The sequence below is a fragment of the Pleurodeles waltl genome, chromosome 4_2, assembly GCF_031143425.1.
Source record: "Pleurodeles waltl isolate 20211129_DDA chromosome 4_2, aPleWal1.hap1.20221129, whole genome shotgun sequence".
NCBI lineage: Eukaryota > Metazoa > Chordata > Amphibia > Caudata > Salamandridae > Pleurodeles > Pleurodeles waltl.
Genome location: NC_090443.1, coordinates 114,481,775 through 114,504,308, shown reverse-complemented (window position 1 = coordinate 114,504,308; position 22,534 = coordinate 114,481,775). Strand labels below are relative to the sequence as shown.

The 22,534-nt window shown below is 43.7% G+C and overlaps 1 protein-coding gene across 1 annotated transcript in view; it reads left to right on the top strand.

Annotated features, from left to right (window-relative positions):
• The window catches only part of SLC4A8 (solute carrier family 4 member 8), a 626,941-nt gene that overhangs the window by 466,202 nt on the left and 138,205 nt on the right, over nucleotides 1-22,534 (top strand). The window contains exons 20-21 of the mRNA XM_069230889.1: nucleotides 490-558; nucleotides 2,005-2,178. Of these exons, the coding sequence (XP_069086990.1) occupies nucleotides 490-558; nucleotides 2,005-2,178 (243 nt within the window). The remainder of the gene's footprint in view (nucleotides 1-489; nucleotides 559-2,004; nucleotides 2,179-22,534) is intronic.

Sequence of the window (22,534 nt, the reverse complement as noted above, 5' to 3'; positions counted from 1 at the left end):
TTCCTTCAGTTGAGTGTTTGATATACAAGGGGAAAATTCTAAATAATTACAATACAGAATAAGGCAGAAGGGTTGTATGCCTCTGAAAAAGATATTATTTCTAGGAGCACAAAATGTACCAAGTCTAAAAGTGGAATAAAACCTCATTCAAGGACAACTCATGCTGGGGCAAAGGAAGTAAAACGCAAACTGTTTTATTAAAACGGTGTGGTCTTTAATAATTGTACACAATATTTCTAAATTAAAAGGAACGTTCAAAGGTATATATCAAATGTAGAAGACATTTATAAGAATTACATTGTTACATTCACAAGAATTACATTGTTACATTCACATCCTTCTTCCACATGTTATTCTTAGAAACGTCACTAAATAAGTCATTATGTTTCATTAAAGTTGACAAGTGCAGTTTAGAGGTGAGGGAGTTAGATAACTGGAAATGTTATATCTGCTTTTCTCTGTATATTTACCCATGTTTTTTCTCTCCAGTTTATTCCAATGCCTGTACTTTATGGCGTATTTCTCTACATGGGGGTGTCTTCACTCAAGGGCATACAGGTTTGTCACAGTTTGGATATCATTAATCAGTAACTGAATGTTGTGTGTGTGCCTCTCTCTCTCTGTCTTTCTCTCTCTCTTCACATGTAAAAACTCAGATTTTGGGAGCTGGGCTACCTCTCATATGTGTGATTAACAAAGAGTGAGCCAGACGAACTCCATGGGTGTAGAGCCATAACTCTGACTACCATTCCAGATAGTTTGTTTAGTTATTTTTGAGCAAATGTTTTAAAGTGATAGTGTAGAAAGATTTTCCTCAGTTTGCTGAACAACTTAGCCAGTATGAAAGTGCTTGTGGTTTTAGGATTGTATAAACGCTCCTCATTAAGGTCAATGGCAGGCTCTCCTTCATGTGCACAAGAACTTGACCGTGGTTGCATGTGTAGTATGTTCTTAGAAAAAGCCCTCTTGCTTTTCATACCTTGAGTTCAACGTCTGTCCAGAGACTGCTTCTTCTTGAGTGTTTGCACAATAAATTGGGGTGAGTGGGAATTGTATCATTCGGGTCACACCATTGAGTAGTCCTTCTTTTGGACTGGATAGATATTTTCTTGAAAACGTACAACAGAAATGATAGTTATTTTGTTTCTTAAAAACTAAGATTTGGTCAATAAATAATGTAGTGAGATGTGAAACTACCTAGTTATAGTATTGTTTATTTGTTGCTTGTCTTTGTGGCTGTCCTTACTGCCCCAATCTGCTTCTCTGCTGTTTAAGTGTGTGACTTTTGTCAGTGTTAGCTGCCGAATCTGTTCATCTCCAATTGCAGATTTCTTTGTTTTTTGAACCGTTTGCTAAGTATGTAGACTGAGGGTGTACACAATTTGTGTTATTTTGTTTTGTGTAATTACTCGAAATTTCAGAAAAAGTATTTGAAAATATGCTAAATGGAAATCTGATTCCTTGCATCCATTTTTGATGTGGGTATGTATGTCTTCCTAAAACGTATCTCAAGATCACGATTGGAGTGAAAAACAGCTGGTCACATTCTGTTCCAGTGCATTGTTCTGGTGACAAATATTTACTCAAACACACTTGAAATTACAACACTTCCAAAATAGCGTCATTATGGGAATTTGGCATAATCATTATAGTGCAAAATGGAGGACATTACACAGGATTATAGTGCTTTAACAAAGATTTAACACAGGCGTAATATAGACAATAATTAGAAGCCAGAATTTGGTGAAATTAGTGCCTTAGGTCCTCAAGAATTTTCAGGCAGCAGTAAATGGAACGTGTGGCTTCTACTGCGGAGCGGTTTCAAAAAGGTTTTGTTCACTGTGGCTAAGTGGAATAACACTGTATTTATATTGTGCTTGCTTCAACAGGATTTCAGCATTGAAACAAAGTGTATAAAAAGTGTATAATTGGTCTCTAAATTTAGTGGTTACCATTACTTCAGTCTCCAATCTACAAAAATGTCTGTATGTTTTCTCTTTTTAGTTCTTTGACCGACTCATGCTTTTTGGGATGCCTCCAAAGCATCAGCCCGATTTCATCTACCTGCGTCATGTTCCCCTTCGCAAAGTACACCTCTTCACTCTGATCCAACTAACTTGTCTAGTTTTGCTGTGGGTCATCAAGGCTTCACCCGCTGCCATCGTCTTCCCAATGATGGTGAGAAAAATCTCAAAAAAGGCAAACAAACTGGTGATATACAGATCCTTTACAGCCTCTTCTTGTCTCCAAATGAATTTGGATTTTGTGGTTCAAATGTACAACTCTATGAATAGAGAGCAGGCTAAGTAATCTTCCGAAAGCAGAAAATAGATTTTTAAATTGAATTTGAGATTTGTCTTATATCTATTGCTCTTGAAGTAGAGTGAATATTAAATCTGGTAGCAGCTTCCTTTATAAGAATTGCAATATTCTAGGCAGCCTCCTTTTCAGCTAAGGTGCAAACAGATGCACTGTTTCAATGTTAAAAACAAATTCAGAGGATTAAACAAATACAGATGATTTTATTCAAATAAATAGCTTGTATTTTTCTTTGGAAAATGTAGCAGCCCCAGCTTCAGTCTTACCGAGATAAGAGCTGGGCGAGCATGTTTTTTTTAGAAACCTTTAATTGATTTTTAAACAAAATAACGGTAATTATAATTACACAACTATTCCTCGTGGTTCAGTGGTTGATAGAGGATGGCTATATACTTTAAATATTTTACATATCTAAGGGTGATTTTGATAGTCCTATTTATAAAACATTCAGTCCCTGTGAGACTATCTATTGCACAGCACTCTTAAGGTGGCACCATATGAAAACATAAATTGATGCAATATACCATGTCAGGCTGGAGGTAGACTGTAATTACTTCAATAAATTTATTGAAAGAAGCATGCATTTTCAGTATGTATATTTGATACTCCTTTATGAATTGGCTTTGTATAATAAATACTGTAATAACGATAGGCCTGCAAAACAGCTTCTGTAATACAGTCACTGTATGTTACTGTAGTGAAATGTGCTCTACCAGCCAGAGTAGTACACAGAACCAAAAGCAGTCCTGGCAAAAAAAGTATACCATGGCTTTATAAAGTGAGTGCACTGATGGATACTGATCCTCTCTTTTCTCCGCTACAAAAATTGAAGAAAAATTAATGCTAATTGGTCAATTTTTTAGCACAGTTATTAAAGAACATTGGCTATAATACCATGGTTTTTACCGGCAGTTAAGAAACTAATGCAATATTCAAATACCTCAGAATCTACCACAACCAAATGCTTCCATTGCAGCAATGCATACATTTGGAATATGTACATCAGTAAAAGAAAAATTGTTTGGTTCCCTCGGAGGAAAATGTGTGCTTCCCAGCGGAGGAAGGCTTATTTTCACCAACAGACCGCTGTCTGGAGATGGTAAACTGGGTTCATAAATACAAGAAATGGTCAACATACATAGCAACACAAACCCAGCATCGTTCGTTAGCCCAATTCCTTCCCTAATCAAAGCCCTATTTCCCCTGACAGCATGGCAGGCCATACATTCCTGGCAACCAGAGATTTCCATAGGAGCTTCAGAGTTGGCCGTTGGGTAATTAGTGGCTGGTTTGGGTTCCAATACAGTGCTCTTGGAAGGAGTAGAAGCCAGAGTTAGGGTTCCTGGGAGATTGCATTCCTATTGCATGGGAGCAGATGGAAGAGCAAAGCTGCAGACTCACTCACTCAATATATTTAGAATTTCCTCTCATCCCCCATTTCCTGCTGCAGCTAACACTGCTCCTGGCAGTTAGAACAAGGAGAAGAGAAGGAATGGAATGAGGAGAACAAGGAACAGGAACTGGACTATGACAATACCTTTGTCATTTTTAATGAAGAAGCTGTATGGAAACGGGCAGGCGGTAAATGCACTTTCTTCTGTAGGAGAATTTGCATACTGATGTTCCAATGAGTACTTTACATTTTTGGGGCAGTGAGTGTAACGTGATAGGTAATTCTGGTGTAATTTATAACCTACCTTTCATTTCACTTTAGGCAATAGACCAGCCACTCCACTCTGCACTGTGAGCAGACTACTGTTGTGAGCAACACTGACTTATTTAAACAGGATACTTCGCCCTGTGTATCCTGGCACATTGCACACAACTCTGGTGTACTTGAGAATACGTTTTGGCAGACTGATGAAAGTGGGCTTTTATTAGCAGCATCTTTGAATATTTTAACAGGACTCTTAAATATAGTTGCTAGCTCTCTGGAATATTTTAGGAATACTTGTGCATATTTTGGATATATGATTTGAGGGCAGCAATTAATTAGCACATTGTATTAAACAGTATTATTCCTTCTGGTATAGGATTTCCCACTGTCATTTATCTTTCTGGGGCACAGTTTATTTGAAAGGCATATTTGGGAATCCACATCAGTCCTGCAAAATGTTGTAATGCAAGCACCTCTTCCACTAACCAAGCATAGCAAGTCAGTCAAACCACATGTAGAATGTTTGGTGGTGGGGTTCCTTCTGCGAGCAAAATTTGAAACAATTGTGATAAATGCTTTATATTATCCTTCAGGGTCTTCCTTCTATAGCAGCAAAACCAAAATATATTGTAGAAGTCCACCAGGAAGTCTTCTTCCTTCTTTGGTTCCTAGGCAAACCTTGATCAGGTAAGAGGTTTCCAACACAAAGCTGGCCCATGTATAGCTTTAACAAGCATTTGATAAGACTATAGCAACACCGAATGCTGATAACCTTGTGTATTGGTGGCCTGCCTTTAACCAAAAAGCCTCAACCCACATCTGTAGGAATGCTCCTACAAACATGCGAGTCAGAGTGGCACAAGACAGCTCCTTCAGTATGACGGTATTACCTGCATTTAGGTCACACCCTAGGTGCTACTGGGCATCTGGGTCACATCTTTGAGGCTCCAGTGATGTATTGATTCCAAACCAAATCAAGGTGTCTGGGGAAGGCATATAATAGTCATCTCACTTCCCTATCAGAGTAAATTGTGCCAGGACAAACTGAGGATGTACTGCACCCCCACGGCACACACCTGAGAGCATACTGTACTGGCAAAATTCTTATCTGCAGTTGAATTAATGCATGAATCACAGAGCCATAAGTCAAGAGAGTCATTTCATCGGCCTTTTATTTCATTTGCTTTTGGTATTCATAGTGTTTTCCAGAATAAACATGCCATTACAAAGATAAGGCCATGACTGGATGAGCCATGGACACCTAAAATGGAAGACTTTCAGATATTGCAAAAATTGCCAGGGCCACACGTTGTCTTGGAGAGATTGGTCCTTAAAAGTGGTGAGCAAGAGGGGTCAGCTTGTACAGACTTTCACTCTTCTTCTGCATAAGTAGCATGAAATCTGTGCATGACCAAAAAATACACATGTCTAAAACTGACTTGGGTTTATGGTTTCCAAGGGGCTGCAGGTAATTCTCACACCTTATTCAAGTCCTGTCATTTATTCCAATTGCAGTTTGCCTGTTGGGACGTGTAGGACCTCAACAAAAAAGATGTCCAGTGTCACATATTATCCCAGGGCATTGGTAGATTCCAAGGGTTTACTGACCCTTTCACACATATGGTTTGCACTCTCACCACTCTAGCATTTGCCACTAGTTCTCCTGCAGTTCTTAAAGTATATGCAATTCAAATTTCATACATTTTGATTATATTATTAGTCAGGTACTTGCTCTATCAGTACTGGAAATCAACTGTGTAACAAAGTTAATTTATTAGTGGTGGTCCACCACACTTAATAAAGTAACTAACCTGTTAAGTCTAGACAAAGATTTGAATTACTTAAGCCTGAACTCAAAGCTGAACGCAACCCATGGTAGCTATCTCACAGAGCAAATAGGTTTAACTTAGAGAAAATGTCTTAAGCAATTAGAAGTACCAGAACAGTTAAAAAGTCAAAAACACAACACAATACAAATCCCACTCTAACTTAAGAGTAAAAGTTAATAAATAAAATAACAACAAAACAACAGAAATATATAAAGAGGAACCAGAAATATGAAATTTCAAAAATGTAAGAGAAAATGCATCAAGAAAAAATAAAGCCACAATAGGAAGTACTGTTTGTGTGTGACCAGGACCTAAGCATGATTTCAGACTGGCCACGGTGGAGCACGGGCCGGATACACCAGGTGGGTGTGTCCGATTCAAAGATTTTACCTTCTATCTTAGTCTCTGAAATATAAGTCGAAATCCTCCTGTGGGGCAAGGTTACAGACTGTAGCCAAGGAAGTCCTCTCACAGATGGATAGCTGTTTGTTAGGCTCCTGCTGAAGCCGTTGGTTTTGGTAGGAAAAGCTCAGATTGAGAAATATTCAACTTTCATACCCTTGTAAGTCTGCTTGTCACTCAGGTACTTTTGCTGCCTTTGTTCATTCAGAAGTTCTATGTTCAAATTAAGGGCCTGATTTATATGTTGGTAGAGACAGAACTCCTTTGCAAAGGCTACGGAATTTTGTCCCCGCCAAAATAGTGGACCGCCTCCCGAGTTTAGATGCAGGCAGACCTTAATTTTGGCTCCTGTGGTCACTAATCCATCTCCACCGCATACAAACTTCTCTGACGGCCCAATGGAGTAAGGGCCATCAGAGGATTGGCAATATATCTATCCATCCAATTAGGATGGGTGGACATATAGTCATTTGTGTACTGTCTGTCACTGCCAGGCAAACCTTGGTAGTGAGGGACAGTAGAAAATAAATATTGCCCCCCTTGCCATGAGAGGTGACTCCCACGATGAAGAGGCATTATCCTTTTTATTTTCAAAAATAAAATTCTGCTTTAGAATTTTCTTTTTTTAAATAAAAAGGAAAAAAGTTTGCTGCAATCCTCTGTCACATTGACGGAGCCTTGCACAAACTGATAAAAAGCAGTGGCAGGAACGGCCGTGATGACAGTTCCTGGCATGCTTTAGAAATGAACGCCAGCTTGGTGGTCATTTCTAAAACTGGCAGCGGTACCTCCACTTGGGCAATGGAGTAATTTAATCCCTCGCCCTGGCGGAACAACAGGCTGTCTGCCAATATGTAAATCAGGTCTTAGTTTCCTTTTCCAACCTCAGAATTGTGTAGCAGGGCAAGGCTGCATTCTCTATCTGGGAAGGCCACACCGAAGTCAGATCAGCTTGCTGCAAGGGTCCGCTGAATTTTTTCCTGTGGCTCAAAGCTTAGAGTGGGACCTAATTGATTTTTTTGCCCATTCGCGCCTTGTATGGATTGACTGTTATGGTTGGTCCTGATCATAAGGAGGTCTGAAGTCCAACATTTTCCTAAGTCCAAATTTGTCAGCGATTTTAGAATAAGACCTTGTGGACACCACTAAGGCTCCTAGTATTTCAGGGCAGCAATTAGAGGGCATGATTCACTCCAGATGAAACCACCAACAGGGTCCAGTCCTCTTCCAGTTGAAACTGATGACAAGCCACTTTTGGAAAAGGTCCTCTTGCAGACTGCTGTGTTACTGTAGCTACACACTAGCCTTTCAATAGGCAGGCATCACCTCTGTCCCTTTTAAGTAAGTTAGGTTTCTAGAACCTCCCCATCTAAACTTCTTGAGCTGACTGGAATCACCTGCCTCTCACCCAGCTCATCCTGTCACCAGGCCTAAGCCATTGTCCTGCTCTGGTAGCAGTTTTCACACCTCATTGCGGTCAATCACTGCCAGAGCAGCTGCTGGCAGGCTAATTCAAATTAGCCTTTCAGAACTTCAGGTGGGGAAAAGGTAGTGTTCTAAAAGTTACTTTTCCTGACTATTTAATAATATTCTAACTTTACCAATAGATCGGATTTTTAATAAATATTAAAAATAGAGGTTGAATCATTTTTCTAGCTGGCCCAAAACCAGAGATGGCAGAACTAATATTTTAGTCTGTGTTCTTCTAAAGCAGCCAGAGCCCTTTACTCTGAAAATAGCTTTTGAAGGATTCTCACTTCAAGGACATGGTGACATCAAATTTCTACACATCTCACTTTTAAATACAATGCACCCTTTCTTGTCGGTACAAGGCCAAAACAAGGGCAACTTATTCACGTTTAAAATGAAGGGTTTTCTCCTGTCAAAAGTATTATTTTGACAGGTCGGGCTGCGAGTTTAAACTGCAGTAGTCGGGCAACAATGTAGGCGTGAAGCCATATTTTCCTGTGTCACATTAGATGGCACAATAAATGCTGCAATATAGAGGTGACATTTAATTTTCTATACCAGGGGCGTAGTTTCTACACCATATGCTGGAGCATTAGACAAGAATTAAATATGCCAGTCAGTGACCAGCCAATTCATGCATGTTTTGGGGTTCAGAGCACATACACTGTAGAGCAGTACTTCAGTGTGGCGGGTCTAAAAAACAGCTATTAAATTCAGCAAATAAGTGGAGGTGGCCATTCAGTAAGGGGCATTTTCTCACAAACTGACACGTTTCCTGTTATTTGCCTTTTATTAGAGAAGAATATTGCTTCAAGTTGCGTGTCTTTACATGCTGCTTATATATTGTTGCTGCAAAATATCAAACTAAGTCTGGTGCATCCTACCCACTCAGACAGTCATAATGCTTTTTTTATGGAAATGCAGGTGGGTGTACAGTAGTGCCATCATTTTTCCCTCACTTTTTATTCAGGTAATTGCTCTGAGTAACGACTGAAAACAACATTCATTATAACAGATAGAGACACTTTTTTCCTGCAAGTACTTATTTACAGTTACATATTAATTTCATGCTTCTTTCAGACAAATGAAATAAACTTTCAGCCCAATACCCAAAACATCTGTTCATGATATATAAGACAAGTATTACCAAAGTAAAACGTAAAATTCTTAATGTACACTTGACCTTTGATAGCGAGTACGTGGCAGAAGTGCCTGAATTTGAGGTTGAGATCCTTACTATCGAAGTTGGAACTTTTTTTTTTTTGCAAACTCGTTGAACACCCTTATAATAGGGAGTATTATCTAGTTATCCAGTATTGGATCTTTCATAAATTCACATGCTTGAATCATCCCCGTCGTCGAAGTGGGAGTCCCACGGTACATAAAATAGCAATAAATAATAAATAATTTTTGTTTTGCCATAGGCTATAATGGAGCCAGCACTTGCTCACATAGCCTATCCATGTCCTTTTGTGAAAGGACCCAAACCTGCCTGCTGTCCAATCAGGCACCAGCACCCTCTAGAACCTTCTCCAGAGAAGCTCCCTTCCTCAGATTTTCTACCGCACGTCGTGTGAAGGGAGTCTCCCTGAGCTCTGCTCAGTTTTTCTTCTACTTCAGAATTGTTTCTCTCAAAAGAGTTGAAAATATGTCAGCTTCTTCTAGGAAAGGCCTTTTCCGCCCTTTGAAGACCTGTGGAAAGAAAAGGCTCCATGTGGATGACCCACATAAAGACTGTTTGTATTGTCTGTACCCACAACATCAGGTTAAGGACTGCAAAATATGTCGCACCTTCTCCACAAAGACCCTCAGAGGCCGTGAGGGCAGACTCCTGACATGGTTACAGGCCAAATCCTGTACTTCAGGTGAGCAGAGTGGGTCAGAGAGGCCACACAAAAGGTCCAAATCTGAGGACGTAGGCCACACAGAAAAATCCAGGAAGAGGCAGAAATCACACCATGGGAAGGGCTTACAGACTTCAGTCTCCTCTGAGCCTTCCTCTCCTCTTCAAAAGAAGGAGTCCTACCGTCTATCTACTTCCTCAGAGCCTTCCACTTCTGAAAAAATGACTCTAAAAATTAGATCGACGACAACACCGTCGACGACCGTGACGACGACGACGGTACCAACAACTACCGTCTCCACTACATCGTCGACGAGACCGTCGTCAGCGTCGACGACCTTAACATCGACGGTAAGGGATCCGATCCCCTCTCTCAAGACTCCATCGACGAGTACAGTAAAAGCATAGTCGGTTGCAACACCGTCGACGACTGCCCCGTCGACTATAACGTCAGCGACGCCATTGTCATCGGCGCTTTCGCCATCGACGGGGACACAGTCAAAGAAGCTACCGTCGACGACACCATCGTCGGCGAAACCATCGTCGGCGAAACCATTGTCGGCGACACCACCGTCGACGAGGCCACCGTCAACGAGACCACAGTCGACGAGACCACTGTCGAGGGAAAAATCTGTACCATATACAGCTGCATCAACTTTCACGCCATCGACAGCAGTGGTGCTTAGTAGACAGGTTGAGGCCACTCGTACCTCTTCCAGGTCTCCAGATCTCCGAGCCATGGTCAGGATCAGATCTCTACCTGCACAGGACATTTATCCAACCGACACATCTCCAAACAAGGTGTCAGCTTTACTACCCAGTCATCTTCTTGACTGGGAGGAATCGGACGAAGGTCCTTTCAGAGATGCACATAGCCCCTCGCAGCTCCATTTCAAATACCAAGATGAGGATGAAGAGGATGAGTATGAACAATATCAACCATACTACTCTCATCAGGAGCAATACTACGGAACACGAGAGCCTCAACACAGAGATACCGTACAAATGCCTTCCTCCTTAATCCAGGATTTACAGTCCATGCTTCAGGATTATAGGAGAAGGTTCCCAGCGGAAGATAAACCACCAGCGGCGGTCTCTCCGGTGACACCAGTTAATGCTCCTCCTCCTCCAGCTACTCCAAGATTGACATCCCACTCGGTGTTAGCTGCATCCCCCAGAGATGAAGGTTCCACTTCAGGAACAAGAAGAAGGAGAAATTTCCACTCCACAACATCCTACCGAGGAATGGGATGATTACTTGGCCCCCACTCCTTCTCCACCACCTCCTCGCCCCTCTGATTCTCCGCCCGAGGACATAGGTGGTTTCCATAATCTTATGGACAGAGCCGCAGTACGTTTCCACCTTCCAACATCTGTCTCCCAGTCGGAATGTTTCCTACATGATTTCAAGGAGCAATCACGGAAGTCGGTACGGTCCATTCCGATTATTGATTTCATATGGAGCGAGGGCACAAAGATTATGCGAAATCCGGCTACGGTTCCTCCAGTTCCACAAAAACTGGATAAAAAATACAAGGCAACCCAAGATTCTCCGGCATGCCTTACTGGCCATCCAAAGCCTGACTCAGTCATCTCACAGGCTGCTCAAAGACGCTCCAAAAATCCATCAACGCCTATCTCTACTCCTCCAGACAACGAAGGTCGCAGACTGGACAATATAGGCAAGAGATTCTCCTCCATGTCTGCAATCACTGTCAGGGCAGCAAATTCGTTAGCGATTTTAGGCCCATATGACCGCCAAATGTTGTCCGACATGCAACCTTTCCTGGACCTCATCTCGGAAAATAAACAAGCAGAGGCACAAAAGATCCTACAGTAAGGTGTGCGTACGTCAGAAGAAATTATCGACTGCGCTCTTGACATACCCTCTACTGGTTCCCGCCAACTAGCGGGTGCCGATGTGTTACGACGACAAGGTTGGCTCAAGGCCACATCTTTTAGACCAGAAGTGCAGTCCCGAATCCTAGACATGCCTTACGATGGGGAATCTTTATTTGGCAAACATGTGGATGACGCACTTCAAGCCATTAAGACGGACACAGACACCGCCAAGTCCCTGGGTACCCTGCAGTACCGGAAGCAGCCCTTTCGAGGGGCTAGAGGAAGAGGTTTCACCTCATTTTGAGGTTCCTTCCATAGACAATACCAGCAATCCCAGTACAGGCCTTCATACCACCAGCAGTACAGGCAATCATAGACTGCCTCCTATACCAGACAAGGAGGTAAACAAAGGCAGGGTTCGCAATCGAGAGATCAACCCAGAAAACAATGATCTTCTACAGGCACCGTCTATCCTCCCCCAATGCCCACAACATCAGCAAATAGGAGCAAACATTTCCAACTTCATCCAAGAGTGGAAGAAAATAACATCAGACAAATGGGTGCTGGATATAGTGACAAGAGGTCATACCCTGGGATTCACACAAAAGCCACCGCTTCACCCACCAACATCAGGCAGGTCTCTCCATCTTCGTCTGCTTCAAGCGGAAGTCTTCAGCCTTCTGGCCAAAGGGGCTATAGAGACAGTTCCTCTGCAACAACGGGGTCTCGGATTCTACTCCCGGTTTTTCCTCATAAGGAAGAAGTCAGGAGAGTGGCGTCCTATACTAGACCTCAGGAAACTCAACAAGTTCCTTCGGAAACAATCCTTCAGAATGATCACACTGTCCGATATCTTGCACCTCTTGAATCCTGGAGATTTTATGACAACTCTAGATCTCCAGGACGCCTACTTCCACATTCCAATAGACCAAAAGCATCGCAAATATCTCCGTTTTACAGTAGCCGGTGCCCATTATCAGTTCAGAGTCCTACCATTTGGCCTCAGATCAGCTCCGAGAATCTTCACGAAATGCCTTGCCCCAGTCGCAGCCTCCCTCAGAAGCAAGGGTTTCCAGGTGTTACAATACCTGGACGACTGGCTCATAAAAGCTCTGTCATCTCTACTAGCCTCCAAAGCCACAAACGCCTGCCTAAAACTATTCAACAGTTTGGGTCTAACAGTGAACCTACAGAAGTAAGTTGTGCTTCCCGCACACAGGAGAGTTTTCCTGGGAGCAGAATTAGACACTATCCAAAACAAGGCATATCTTACCCTAGCAAGGCAGCAGAAGCTGACCCAATTGGCTGTCACAAACTCCGCAAGAAAGTTTGTTTCAGTACGACTATTCAAATCGCTTCTGGGCATGATTTCCTCAGCCATAGTCCTAGTACGGCTTGCAAGACTCAAAATGAGGCCGCTGCAAGAAGAACTGCATCTTCAATGGACCCAGTCGCAAGGATCCTTCGACGACTTAATAACTATCACACCAAAGATTCGGCAGGCATTAGAATGGTGGTCTCACATCAACCACCTCTCCCACGGTCTAACTTTTCTGGCACCAATAACAGATTTCGTCATCACCACGGACGCCTCCTTGGAAGGATGGGGAGGCCACTTACAGGACATGCGCATTCAAGGCAGATGGTCCAAGCTCCAAAAAGAGATGCACATAAACCTGTTGGAGCTGAAGGCGATTCATCTCACGCTCAAAGCTTTTCTGCCACGCATCGCAGGATCATCAGTGTTAGTCATAACAGACAACACAACAAGCATGTTCTACATCAACAAGCAGGGAGGAACAAGATCCCTCTCCCTCTCAAGAGAAGCTCAGTCTCTCTGGAACTGGCTCACACTGAACAACGTCCGCCTCAGGGCAGAGCACCTGGCTGGGGTCAACAATGCTCTAGCGGACTCTTTCAGCAGGACAGATGACAACTGTCACGAGTGGGAACTCAACCAGACCATACTCGAGGACATCTTCCAACGATGGGGTCGGCCGATCCTAGACTTGTTCGCCACCAATCTGAACGCCAAATGCCAGTTTTACGCCAGTCGATACCCTCTCCCGGGGTCGTGGGGAAATGCTCTTTTGATAAGATGGTCCGGGATCTTTGCATACGTTTTCCCCCCATTCCACTGATTCCCAGGCTCCTCAGGAAAATGAAGACCGAATGCTGCAAGATCATTCTCATAGCCCCCAAGTGGCCGAGGCAGTACTGGTACACGGAGCTCCTCCTCCGGTCAGTAGCCAATCCAGTCCGCCTCCCTTGCAACCACAATCTTCTAACGAAGAATCAGGGTCTCATCTTACATCCCGACCCAACTTCACTACACTTGCATGCTTGGCTCCTGAGTACAGAGAGTTCCAAGATATGAACATCGATCAAGAATGTAGGCTCATAGTATCTAAGGCACGAGCAGAGAGCACGAACAAGACATAGAAACTCAAATGGAAGAGATTCTGTGTTTGGTGCTCTCAGAACAATTTTCACCCATTTCAGATTAATCCTGAGCAAATTCTTTCTTACCTGCTCTCCCTCTCCAAAGCTGGTCTTTCCCATGCATCAGTCAAGATTCACCTAGCAGCTATAGCCTCTTACAGACGATCGGCTGACATGCCGTCTATCGCCTCAACCAGAGTCATCAAACAGTTTATGAAAGGGCTGTTCCGCACCTTTCCTCCGGTACGCTTACCTCCGCCAGAGTGGCACCTTAATATTGTTCTTTCCCAACTCATGAAAGCTCCTTTTGAGCCCATTCATAGGGCGGAATTCAAGTACATCACCTGGAAAGTGTCAACCTTACTCGCTCTCACCTCTACCAGGAGAGTCAGTGATATACAGGCGTTCACTACTAGAGAACCTTTTTTAGTTTTCTCTGAGGACTTCGTTATGCTCCGAACCAATCCCAAATATATTCCCAAGGTTCTATCTTCGTTCCACCTCAATGAACCCGTTATTCTACGAACCTTTTTTCCAAACCCTACTACGATAGCAGAGAGAACTCTCCACTCTTTGGACATCAAGCGATGCCTAAAATTTTACCTGCAAAGTACCAAACACATCAGAAAATCAGACCAACTCCTAGTATCTTATTCTCTGGGACGTCAGGGAACAGGAGTAACCAAGGCCACTATAGCCCAATGGATTTCTTCAACAATCCAATTTTGTCACACCAAGGCAGGAAAACCCTTGACTAGGCGCCCGAGAGCCCACTCCACAAGAGCAGTCTCCACATCGGCTGCTTTGTTTCAAGGTATTGCCCTTGATAAAATTTGTCAGGCTGCGACATGGAAAACTATGCACTCCTTTACGCAGCACTATTGTCTGGAGTCATCACAAAGAACAGACTCTCTAGTAGGACAAGCTGTGCTACGCCATCTCTTTCATTAAGGTGAGACCTTTCCTTAGTTATAGTCATATGGTTTGAGATGCAAATAACCAAGTTTCTATTATGCTTCCATGTGAATATGTAAGGTGTATGTATGTATTTATGGATGTTTATACATATGTATATATATATATATATATAAATATATATATATATATACAGATATATTTATATCGGTATTTACAGCATGAAATTTACTATACATATACACGTACTTAAAGTATCTGTATTCTTTCGTAACTCACGTTCAGAAATGTATGAGTTTACTATGATTATTATTATTATTATTATTTATATTTGGAATAGAGGGTCTTCATGCTCGCACCCTCCACCCACGCTGGATACAATGTTTATCAACCATACTGCTGTCTATTCAGATTCAAGCATGTGAATTTATGAAAGATCCAATACTGGATAAGAAAACAAGTTACTTACCTGTAACTACAGTTATCCAGTATTGGTATCTTTCATAAATTCACATGCGACCCACCCTCCTCCCCTTTGATGCTCGCATTTCTGCTCAGGTTTAAAAAAAATTCACTCTCGTGCTGGAAAATCTGAGGAAGGGAGCTTCTCTGGAGAAGGTTCTAGAGGGTGCTGGTGGCTGATTGGACAGCAGGCAGGTTTGGGTCCTTTCACAAAAGGACATGGATAGGCTATGTGAGCAAGTGCTGGCTCCATTATAGCCTATGGCAAAAAAAAAATTATTTATTATTTATTGCTATTTTATGTACCGTGGGACTCCCACTTCGACGACTGGGATGATTCAAGCATGTGAATTTATGAAAGATACCAATACTGGATAACTGTAGTTACAGGTAAGTAACTTGTATTCTTGTCTAGGTGGATAGACAAAGATCTTCCAAGGATGAGGATTAACAGGCCGTGTTATTCGGTAGATTTCAGTCTGTCAATATAATACTGAGTCAAAGTTTTCTTTCATCTTAACCCTATCCTCCCTTTCATCCAGCCGAGTTTGTCAGTTATTGATATTGTGCACACTCCAATCTTACAAATACATTAAAACTTCTGTCCCCAACCGTGTTTCATCTGATTCATGCTTATCTTAACTGTGAGATGTCTGATGGTGTAATCCAAAGTAGTCTGAGAAACCGGGGGCACATTAGTACCCTAAAGTCAGATACCAGTATAAGAGAAACACGTTTTCCCTCTGCCCTGTGGTGAAGGTTAAAATTTCCATGCTCAGTTTATCCCATACTCTAAGGTGCCATTCCCCTATATTGGGAATGTAGGCTTTCCCCTGATGTGTGGTGATCACCTGTTTAGCAGTGCTCAGTTCTTATTGTGTTTGAACCTGGTGCAATGTGGTGGGTAAGACTGCACTTTAGGAAGCCCAGCAGAATGTAGGTTGGGAATCAGGGAATGGCCATTTGGAGCATGCTGTTGATGGCATCTAGCACAGTTGCCAAATATTTATGTAGCTTGGAGCAGTACTACATTAAGTTTAGAAGTGTTTTCTTAGCTGCATATTCTCTCCAGCACTAGCTGGGACAGTCTGGTCCTGCATATGTAATCTCACAGGGGTGTGGAACTAACATAAAGTCAGCTTTGCTGCAGCCATTCTTGTCCTGCTGAAGGCCATCTGTTTTCTGGTGAATTTGTCTCTCCATTCTTCATCTGTGAGTGAACATCCAGTTTCCTCTTCCCTGCTTAGTTGCTCCGGGGTTTTCACTTTTGCCTTAGTGCATAATATTATTTGGCATAAGTGAATTTTGATTCTATTTTGTTGCCTTCCTTGATAATCATTTCTCAAAGTGGGTGATCCTTCTAGATGCTAATGAGTGGATAAACAAGTACATGACCCATTGCCTTATATGTTGGCATCTGAATCTTTATGCTTTAAGAATACTGAACTTCGGACACAACTCTTCATCAAAATGCTGCCCTATCCTGATCCAACATACCCATTTACCTTCTACACAGTGATCTTCCTCCAAAGCAGTGATTAAGTCCAGGTTATCTATAATCGGAATGAGAGAAGATGGGAAGGAGATCAGCACCCCTTTTAATTCAGACCATCCTAGTCATTCAGAGGTGATGTGGACTCCAGGCAAGAGTAGAGCCCCCACCTACAGTTCCTCTTGTGCAGACGAGTTATGTTCCATATATGTCTGCCTGTTATCATTTGATCGCTGAAGCAACATTGTTTCAGACTCTGATCTACACCATTCCATCAGGAACTGCAGTAGAGGTGTCTGATAGTATTTTATGGCATTTTTTACCTTCAAACCTCTTCTGCAGGGCAGATGCACTGCACCTTTTGCTAATCTAGGCTTGTTCCTTTCCCAGATAAAGTCGTTGATAGCCATTTGGAAGCAACCAAGCTCTGCATGTGTAGATGTGTAGGGGGAGCAAGCATTGGCAAAGTTAGGAAGTTTGTATCTTGGGAACTTTTGACATCTTGATTGCGGCTACCTGGCCCAGCCCACCTCTGGTGTGTTGTCTGCAATTTTGCATGAATGGAAACAACGGCCTGTATTTGGCCTGGCCGACCAATGACATTGCGAGCATAGTTCACATCGCTACATAGGTTAGTGAGTCGTTTGTCCATTGGAACAGGAACCGGGCCCTAATCTTTCCCATTTAATGGATGGGAAAGGTGAGGTTCAACAGCTGGGATGTCTGAGATTTACCTTAAACCGGACTCCAAGCAATGGGTCGGAAGTTCCTTCGGGACAGGGGTAAGTGAGCTCAGTGAGTTCAAGAAGGTTATCAGTACATCATCCCATGCACAGTCAATTCATACTGGTAACTCACTATCCATATAACCATTATGTCACCATTCCTATGTATTCAGCCAACAAGGGACAACAGTGTTAGGGCAAAATTAGTGTGGAGGAGGGCACCCTTGTCTTGTTCCCCATTGAATCAGAAATATGGACGATGGAATTCCAAAAATTCTGACCCAGGTAGTCAGATCAGAGTATTCAGCAGTAATCCACCCACCAAAGCCCAAACCCAAACACCACCAAACACTGACTGAGGAATCATCAACTCACTTGGTTGAAGTCTTTTCAGTATTCAAGGCAACTAGTAGGGAATATTTTTTTACTTCTGTGGTGCAATTAGTCGCAATGTGCCAAACTTTTTCTGTGTTGTCCCTGCATTCCTTCCCTCCATAATTCCTGACTAATCAGCATCTATCAGGCTAGGCAATGGGATTTATTCTGGCTACCAGGGTTCTTGCCAGAAGATCTTCATCTAGACGTTTAGAAGTGAATTTATCTTCAATTATCTCATAGATGGTTGATTTAGGATGTAATCAAATATGAATTATACAACTATGTCAGAATGGATGCTAGCACCCTGAAATTATATTGTATAATGTAGTAATGAACACGTCTTGCCCCAGACCTTTCCCCAGCATCATACACTTTATCCCTTTGATGACCACCTTCTCCTCTGTCGGTCTGGCTAGGTAGACGGCCTGCTCAAATATTAGGTTTGTGAGTTTGGTTCTTCTCCATAGTTTGTCTAATTGATTAGGCTATGGTCATTCATTTCATATAAGGTATAATTAAAGGCATCAAACTCTTTGGCAGTTGCCCCATCTTCTAAGGCTGTCCTGCCATCTCACCTCTCTCACTCTGTCCCTCGTGAACCTTTCCCTCAGTTCACAGAATAGTAGCCTCCCCAACATGTTCTCCCCTGTGAGGGTATTTCTGCTTGATCATGATCAGGGAATACTGCTTTCTTATCAAGATCAAAGGCCATAAGCTGGCAACTCAGCTTGAGGATGAACCTCAATAGTTTCATAGAGTTTGTCCGATTATGGATTCCCTCAAGTTCTTTCAGCTGTGCCTTTAATGTCTTCCTACCATCTGCCCAGAGTTTGTTCCTCATGAGTGTACTTCTGTTATCTTTTGTCTGAGAACCAGTTTTAAGGCATCCAACAGGGTGTTGACATTAACTTCCTCCTCAAGTTCCTTCCATGTCTGCCTATTCCTTCGGATATTATTGCCTAATCTCCACACCCATGCTGAACTCTTCGACCTGTCAATAGTTATCATCACGGGGGCAGTGTAGGAGGCTGGCCTGGCTTGTAGTGGGTACCAGAGGTACTTACACCTTGTGCCAGGTCCAGTTATCCCTTATTAGTGTAGAAGAGGTGTTTCTAGCAGCTTAGACTGATAGAGGGTAGCTATGGCAAAGCAGCTTAGGCTGAACTATGAGACATGTAAAGCTCCTACTATACCACTGGTGTCATATGCACAATATCATAAGAAAACACAATACACAGAAGTACTAAAAATAAAGGTACTTTATTTTTATGACAATATGCCAAAAGTATCTCAGATAGTACCCTCAGTATGAGGATAAGATATATACACAAGATATATGTACACAAACCAAAAGTATGCAGATAATAGCAAAAGGAAGTAATGCAAGCAGTGTAAAGTTGCAGTAGATTGCAATAGGAGAACATAGGTATAGGGGCACCACAAACCATATACTCCAAAAGTGGAATGCGAACCACGAATGGATCCCAACCCTATGTGAGCTTGTAGAGGGTCGCTGGGACTGTAAGAAAACAGTGAGGGTTAGAAAAATAGCCCACCCCAAGACCCTGAAAGGTAGGTGTAAAGTGCACCTACTACCCCCAGAGAGCACGGAAGTCGTGATAGGGGGATTCTGCAGGAAGAACAAACACCAGCTATGCAACAGCGGTGGATTTCCGGACCTGAGTACCTGTAAGACAAGGGGACCAAGTCCAAGAGTCGCAACAGTGTCGAAAGTGGGCAGGAGCCCAAGAAATACCAGCTGAGGGTGCAAGGAAGCTGCCACCTGTTGGAAGAAGCTTGGAGTTCTGCAAGAACGAAGAGGACTAGGAACTTCCCTTTTGGAGGATGGATGTCCCACGTCGTGAAGAAGCTTGCAGAGGTGTTCCCATGCAGAAAGACCGCAAACAAGCCTTGCTAGCTTCAAGGGTCGCGGTTAGGGTTTTTGGATGCTGCTGTGGCCCAGGAGGGACCAGGATGTCGCCACTTGGATGAGGAGACAGAGGGGGCACCCAGCAAGTCAGGGAGCCCTCGCAGAAGTACCTGAACAGGCACTTAGAGGAAAAGTGAACCAGAGTCCACCCGAAATCACAAAAGGGAATCCCACGACGCCGGAGGACAACTAAGAAGGTTGTGCACTGCAGGTTAGAGTGTCGGGGACCCAGGCTTGGCTGTGCACGAAGGAAATCCTGGAAGAGTGCACAGGAGCCGGAGCAGCTGCAAATTACGCGGTACCCAACAATGCAGTCTAGCGTGGGGAGACAAGGACTTACCTCCACCAAACTTGGACTGAAGAGTCACTGGACTGTGGGAGTCACTTGGACAGAGTTGCTGAGTTCCAGGGACCACGCTCGTCGTGCTGAGAGGTGACCCAGAGGACCGGTGATGCAGTCTTTTGGTGCCTGCGGTTGCAGGGGGAAGATTCCGTCGACCCACAGGAGATTTTTTCAGAGCTCCTGGTGCAGAGAGGAGGCAGGCTACCCCCAGAGCATGCACCACCTGGAAACAGTTGAGAAAGCCGGCAGGATGAAGCGATACAAGGTTGCTAGTAGTCGTCTTGCTACTTTGTTGCGGTTTTGCAGCCGTCCTGAGCAGTCAGCGGTCGATCTTTTGGCAGAAGGTGAAGAGGGAGATGCAGAGGAACTCTGGTGAGCTCTTGCGTTCGTTATCTGGTGAGATCCCCAAAGCAGAGACCCTAAAAAGCCAGAAAAGGAGGTTTGGCTACCTAGGAAGGAGGATTGGCTACCAAGAGAGGTAAGAGCCTATCAGAAGGAGCCTCTGACGTCACCTGCTGGCACTGGCCACTCAGAGCAGTCCAGTGTGCCACAAACACCTCTGTTTCCAAGATGGCAGAGGTCTGGGACACACTGGAGGAGCTCTGGGCACCTCCCCTGGGAGGTGCAGGTCAGGGGAGTGGTCACTCCCCTTTCCTTTGTCCAGTTTCGCGCCAGAGCAGGTGTAGACTGGCTTAAGCAGAGATGGGCACGTACTGTGCCCATCAAAGCATTTCCAGAGGCTGGGGGAGGCTACTCCTCCCCAGCCTTCACACCTATTTCCAAAGGGAGAGGGTGTTACACCCTCTTTCAGAGGAAGCCCTTTGTTCTGCCTTCCTGGGCCAGGGCTGCCTGGACCCCAGGAGGGCAGACACCTGTCTGAGGGGTTGGCAGCTGCAGCAGCTGCAGTGGAGACCCCGGAAAGGCAGATTGGCAGTACCTGGGTTCTGTGCTAGAGACCCGGGGATCATGGAATTGTCCCCCCAATACCAGAATGGCATTGGGGTGACAATTCCATGATCTTAGACATGTTACATGGCCATGTTCAGAGTTACCATTGTGACGCTGTACATAGGTAGTGACCTATGGACAGTGCATGTGTGTAATGGTGTCCCTGCACTCACAAAGTTCGGGGAATTTGCCCTGAAATATGTGGGGGCACCTTGGCTAGTGCCAGGGTGCCCACACACTAAGTAACTTTGCACCCAACCTTCACTAGGTGAAGGTTAGACATATAGGTGATTTATAAGTTACTTAGGTGCAGTGGTAAATGGCTGTGAAATAACGTGGACGTTATTTCACTCAGGCTGCACTAGCAGGCCTGTGTAAGAATTGTCAGAGCTCCCTATGGGTGGCAAAAGAAATGCTGCAGCCCATAGGGATCTCCTGGAACCCCAATAACCTGGGTACCTCAGTACCATATACTAGGGAATTATATGGGTGTACCAGTATGCCAATGTGAATTGGTAAATTTAGTCACTAGCCTGTTGACAAATTTGGAAAGCAGAGAGAGCATAACCACTGAGGTTCTGGTTAGCAGAGCCTCAGTGAGACAGTTAGGCATCACATAGGGAACACATACAGGGCACATACGTATGAGCAATGGGGCCCTGCCTGGCAGGGACCCAGTGACACATAGACTAAAACAACATATATACAGTGAAATATGGGGGCAACATGCCAGGCAAGATGGTACTTTCCTACAGGCAGGAGGTCAGATAAAGCTGTGCCCTGATGTGCCTTTCTGTACTCTAGCAAGTAACACAGTTGCTGCCAGAAAGTTAGTCCATTCTAGTGTTCGATCAATGGGATGCTGAATAGAATGAGTAGCCAGTGCTGGCCAGGTTTAGCTGTCTTTATGTATCCGACTTTCACCTAGCCATTTGCACCCTCCTTTCGCGATTACTCCTGTCTATGCTAGAATGGTGTTTGAACTAGTCTTGAAGCCAATCATAATGAAATGGAAGTTGTCCCTTATGATTTTGTCCCTTACCTCCTAATGTATATAAAGGGTTCTGGTTTATACTATCTAGTAAAGTAAATAAACATGATGATGGGCATCCATTCTTGGCCTGGGTGGCTCTTCATTCATGTCTTCTCCCTGATGACCTCAACTATGTGCTGGCCGGGACTGCTGTATTTCATTGTAGAGCTTTATACCTTGCCTGCCTTTCCGGCTGGCTACATTCTCTTTGCAGGTCTAGTGTGTTTCTCTAAACTGAATGTCTTCATGTAGAGCCCCAGAATTCAAACACGTCCTGAATGTTTGTGTGACCTCAGGCATTATGTGCTTTTCTAGAATGCTCTAGTGTCACCTTATAGCCTAACTCTTTATTTAAGTGTTGGCGGATTTGTGCTCTACATTGGTTGAACTCCCATCTGACCACATTCTCAATTCCACCACCTCATTTAGAGTCAGTGAATCTGCTGGGTTTCTGAGAGTGGAGCCTGAGTTGGCTCCACCATCAGAAATGCATGGCCTGGTGGC